The following is a 6,028-nucleotide window of genomic DNA, read 5'->3' as shown; positions in this document are numbered from 1 at the left end:
AGATGTACATATATATACACACATATATACTATATATACACAGATATTTCAACATCATCACCCACCCATGCTTAGCATGAATAAATCAATTTCTGTAAAGTTATCAGGCAAAATCTAGATAGACACTCAAGTGTGCTTGTTACTTTTCAGGGTATTTTTATTTCCAGAGTCACAAAAGGTGGGCCCTCAGAAAAAGCAGGGGTCCATGTCGGAGACAGACTGCTAGAGGTATTATTACTTTTGCTTTCTACGCCATCTCTTTGTTTTCCTTAGGGTGTTTTGACTTCTTTATTTCCTTTTTCTATGTAAAGCTAAACTACAAGTCTGTAACTAGAGACAAATGCTGATTTAGTTCCCCTCATTAAACAACAGGGGGTACCGGAATATAGGCTCAAAGCCAGCTACTAAGAGATTGATTTGAATATGTAAGGTTTTGACCTCTGAGCTTAATGGAGACGCAGTTTAAGTGACTAACCTGTGAGAGCTGAAAAATGTAACAGAACATGAGCAGAATTAAAATTTCTGGTGTCCCTCATATTAAATCATATTTAAATGATAGTCCACAGTTGGCCAGGAGGCCATAATTTGGACACATCTGCTTTACAGTAAAAACAATGTAGATTTTATTTTAGTTTCTGGGCACAGATATTATATTTAACAACATCTCCCACTGGTGCTCAAGTCATATATTTTCATAACTCGTGATGACTATCTTGATTCTACACTATTTTACGATCCATTATACTGAATACTGATACTTGTAAGGCTTCACTTATAAGAGTTTTACATCACCCTCAAGGTCAATAGCCTAAGCATGCAGGGAGCGACTCACCTGGAGGCCGTCCGAGCTTTAAGGAACGCAGGGAGTCGCATCAGGATGAGAGTACTGCGTGAAGGACCGCAGGTCAGCCGGTCCGAAGAGGGCTGTGACCTCGAAAATCCTGCCAACCGGCGACCTTTCGCCCACGATGACGCCAGAGGCCAAAGGTGCATGACATCGCGGAAGCCAGAGGACAGGGAAAACTGCTTGTCCAAGAAGAAGGATGTGGTGGTGTGCAACGGGAATGGCATTGTGAGTAGAAGAAAAACACAGTACAATTAACATGGTTCATGAATTCTCATGGTGTTCTATATAAATGGCAAAATCTGATTTCTTTTTCTCTTCTTATTTCTTTATTTTAGACTGATTTGAAAATATCTCAGTTGGAGGCAGAGGGGTTGGCCAAAAGAAATGATTCAGTGAATGTGGATAAACACACAATTAAAGTAAGATATATTTTGCATGGTCGTTCGTCTATAACCTAAAAGTGCTTGGAAATGTCCTCAAAAAACAGGAAGAACTGTCCCTCCTTCAGTTTTTGATCATGACAATGGTCCACTTTATAATCACACTGGTCTGTGTACATGTTGATCATGCAGAGTACAAAATTGCCTTATTTTGAGATTGAAAGGGATCTCATCTCATCTGAACCGCTTTATCCTCATTAGTGTCGCCAGGGGTGCTGGAGCCAATTCCAGCCGGGCCAGATGGTTGGGCACCCTTAATCGGTGGTCAGCCGATCCCAGAGCAGAAGGAGACAAAGGACAACCATCCATATTCATACTCATACCTAGGGGCAATTTACAGTGTTTCTTACAAATGACGAACCTAAACATTTGCAAAAAAGGCTTTGATTTATAACTGTTGGTAGGAAATTGGCAAAAAATGAGCTCATGTATTTCAAACATGTCAAGGAATGGAAAAGTCACTTCTCCTTTACATGTTTGCCTGGCTAGGAACCAGTCTAGGATGTATCCTGGCTCCTTTTCAGAGTTAGTGAGCCACTGGTCCTTCGGAATGAGCGGAGCCAGATGAGTTGGCTCGGGCATCTGATCAGGATGCCTCCTCGACGCCTCCATCGGGATGTGTTCAGGGCACGTCCCAACAGGGGAGGCTATGTCTCCCGCATGGGATCCTCCCGGAAGAACTGAATGAAGTGGCTAGGGAAAGGGAAGTCTGGGCTTCCCTTGCTGAAGCTACTGCCACGGCGACCCGACTATGATAAAGCGGAAGATGAGATGAATCTCGTCCAATTGTCTGATACTTATAGTACAGAGTATATATATGGGAATACATCGTGTTCTTGTCATATTTAGTTACGTCCTAAAGTCAGATGTGGCCTAAAGTCAGTCCCAAAAATTGGGTAACTTTTAAAAATGGTAATTTTGTACTTCGATAATTTAACACATCTCCAGACAGGGTAAATGACCTGAGTTTTTATCACGTCTAAATCAATAAATTCCTTGCCAGATCCCTCGGATCGTCCTAACTCATCCCTCTACTTCTGATGAAGATATGGATCTCTTGCCTCAAGCTCTCAGGAACGAGGTGGATCGCAACACAGGAATTCTTGACAGTCACGTCACTTTGGAATGTTTGGACAGTGCATTTTATGCACATTGAAAGCATTTAGACTTGATACTACTAAGGGAACTCTTGAAACAAAACATTGGCAAATGTTCACAACCAATGCAGTTTTGTTTTAAATTTCAATTGCTGCTAATAGTATTCTGTGGCATTAGTCAGTTGTGAGTATTGTCATATTTGATACTGTAGTAAAACAGTGGTGGATTGGATGTCAAGTGCTCCTACTTTTTCTAGACACAAACTGTCAATTTGTTGATTTTTTTTTGCTCTTAGTTGTGAGGAAGCTTTGAGCACGAAATGGTAGCAGAGAACTCCGCTCACTCCACAACAGGTCGCTGTGAAGTATATTATACATTAAACTTGTGTCTCAAGGCACCGCTGACTTTATTTTTAACGTGCACAATTGAAGAGACTGCCGATAGTTCCAAATGTTAAATGCAGCCTTCTTCCAACTACCATTATACTGTACAGAAGTACATGGTTATAATGAAGTCTATATTAAAGAACATTGAATCTTCTCACATTGTGAAAATTAATCACAATAAAAAGGAAAGGACACTTTTCACTGTGTTAACCGATTGTGCTCCAATATGTTATTTCACATTTAAAAACTGCCTATTGTTCATTTTTATATAGTTGATATAATTTTACCTCATATATATATATATATATATATATATATATATATATATATATATATATATATATATATATATATATATATATATATATATATATATATATATATATATATATATATATATATATATATATATATATATATATATATATACACATATATATATATATACATATATACATACATATATATACATATACTTTTTTCAAGTGTGAGTAACATAATTTGAACTTAATATGTATGTTTAGAAAATATCTTAATTTTTTAAATTAATTTTAATGGCTTGACAACTTCTTAACCTTTTCACCTTCTTTGGATCCAAATTTGCATACATATTTCGTACAAACATGCTATACTTTAATAATGTTTAAAGGGTTGAAGGAGTAGTATTTAAAGATTGTGGAACCAATCATACTAATTCAATGTAAAATATGCTTTTACTTATGAAAAATCTATTACGCAACCACTTCTAGAACCAATTAATTTCATCAGCTTCACTATTTTGCTGCTTACACAGCATTCCAATTTTACAATAAATTGCTTACATTTAAATAAATAAAGTAAAGATTCAATTACTGAAGTGAATTTCAATACCAGTCCAGAAATTCCTGTCATGACCCATTGCAAACACACAGAGGAGCTGCTGTACTTTCCAATTGTGGATTGCAGACTTTGGATCCATGAGATAGTTACCATATCTCCCTCCTCTACCACACCTGAATCAAATGATGAAAGCATCAGCCAGCTGTCCGAAAGATTCACACTGATCCCGAATATTTGATTGAGGTGTGTTGGTGGAGGAATAAATGGAAAACAGACTGAATAGGGGCTCTCAAGGACAGCAATTTGCCACCCCTGTGCCTAAACCTAACCCTGACCCTATATATAGATAGATAGATAGATATTATGCTCGCTACTACTGTTGATAAGCCCCATTTCAACGTAATGAAACTCCTGAATACAGTTGTTTATGTAACATGATTTATTGTTTAGACGCTAGATGTATAAGATGTCTTGATCCTATAATTTAAGGGCTTTTGTACCATCATGCAGCATCCAAACGCCAAAACTTTTTAAGCAAGGGTCAATTATCTTTCAGTTTCGAGGTGTTCATTATAATTTGACTACTCGATTTTGGGTTCGATTCCAGGTCGGTCCTGTGTGGGGCTTGCACATTCTTTCCTGGGATTATGCAGGTTTTCTCTGGGTACTGTTTCCTCCCACATTCCCAAAACATGCATGCTAGGCTGGTTGGAAACTCTGAATTGCCCCTAGGTATGAGTCTGAGTATGAATGGTTAACTGTCTGCTTTTGCCCTGTGATTGGCTGACAACCGGGTCAGGGTGCCCCCGACCTGATGCCTATAGTTAGCTAGGATGGGCTATAGCACCCCCCACAACCCTTGTGAGGATAACAGGTTCAAAAAATGAATTTGTCTGCAATAACATTGCTGGACACAAGATGATGGCAAAGACAGATCAGAAAAGCATCACACAGCCTGATAATGTTCCACTGCAGACGCGAGTCTAAGCCGTGTGGGTTTTATCTGTGTAAGGTAGAACACGTTAGATCTGACACCGTGTTGGGGGAGGCGGGGTGACATTTCCTGCGAGCGTCTGACCCGAAGGCCGATCTTAGCTGCTATCCTGAGATGCGGAGACAGCTGCAGAGCAAAGCTGCCAAAAGGACCAGCTATCATTGGTCACCTCTAACACAGCCGTTCATATTAGCCACACTGCCTGGAGGTGAATCCAAACCTATACAAAACACTTTATAAAGGCCATTTCATGGAAAATCAATGGAAAACCCAGTGTAACTCTATGTGACGGACAACCACGCACACTGAAACCTATACAAAGGGGCAAGTAAGGAATCTTGTGTGAGGAAAACCAGAGTACCCAGAGAAAACCCACGCAGGCTCGACGAAAACATGCAAACTCCACACAAGTGGCGGACCTGGATTTGAACCTAGGTCTCCAACTATGAGGGCGATTCACTAATCACTCACCCACTCGAACGCCCTCAAATTACAATAAGATAAAAAAAAAGAAACAACCTAATAAATGTAATTCTACAGCAGTATAATGCAGCCATGTTTAAACAATTTGGACACAAAACTCTATTTCCACGATTTAACCAACTATAATTACATAAAAAGCACATTTATCCTTCTAAATGTACTTTACTGTATTTTCAATTTTTTACTATACAATATACATCTGACAACCAGTTCATGAGTCAGCTGGAATCACTCTCAGGCCACTCTGATCATTATGAGGATAAAGCACTACGGCAGATGAATGAATTTTCCAAAGGTGACTTTTTCAGCTAATAATAGGTTAAGAATTAAAATATCAACATATTCATTCCTTTTCTGAACCGCTTTATCCTCACTAGGGTCACACAGGGTGCTGGAGCCTATCCCAGTCGGGGAAGGGGACACCCTGAACCGGTAGGAAGCCGAACACGGAGCACAAGGAGATGGACAACCATGCACACTCACACCCACACCTACGGGCAATTTAGGGTCTTCAATCAGCCTACAATGAATGTGGACGGAAACCAGAGTCCCTGGAGATTATCCATGCAGATCATGCAAACTCCACACCGGTATACTTACGGTCCTGGATTTGAACCCAGGACCCCAGAGCAGTGAGGCTAAACCACTAACCACTCAATCTACCGGGCCAGTATAAAAATCAATAATGTATAATATATAATAAAATATAACGAATTCACAAGTGTTAAAACATAAAGAACCAACTTTCCATATTAGTATATTATACAAGCAATATATAGTCCCCATCTGTATTTCATCCAGTGGTTATTTCGGAGACTTAATTTACTAAACCTAAGCTGGTTATTCATCTGGAATTTATGCCCAAAAGCCTAATGGTGACAGCTTTTAATGTCTTCTTTCTCAGAGGAGTCAAATGGATGCCACGGCAGCAATCACAACAATCAACCAAAGTAAAGTCCAT

The 6,028-nt window shown here is 39.2% G+C and overlaps 1 protein-coding gene across 1 annotated transcript in view; it reads left to right on the top strand.

The window, feature by feature from the left end:
* LOC144205584 (uncharacterized) overlaps window positions 1-2,886 on the top strand; it is a 4,682-nt gene extending 1,796 nt beyond the window's left edge. The window contains exons 5-8 of the mRNA XM_077730063.1: window positions 151-228; window positions 800-1,072; window positions 1,183-1,266; window positions 2,291-2,886. Coding sequence (XP_077586189.1) covers window positions 151-228; window positions 800-1,072; window positions 1,183-1,266; window positions 2,291-2,443 — 588 coding nt within the window. The 3' untranslated portion in view covers window positions 2,444-2,886. The remainder of the gene's footprint in view (window positions 1-150; window positions 229-799; window positions 1,073-1,182; window positions 1,267-2,290) is intronic.
* Window positions 2,887-6,028: the final 3,142 nt, after the last annotated feature.

The sequence above is a fragment of the Stigmatopora nigra genome, chromosome 12 (genome assembly GCF_051989575.1).
Source record: "Stigmatopora nigra isolate UIUO_SnigA chromosome 12, RoL_Snig_1.1, whole genome shotgun sequence".
In the NCBI taxonomy this organism is placed as follows: Eukaryota; Metazoa; Chordata; class Actinopteri; order Syngnathiformes; family Syngnathidae; genus Stigmatopora; species Stigmatopora nigra.
Note: the sequence above shows the minus strand (reverse complement) of the source record. Positions and strands in the feature narration are given on the sequence as shown.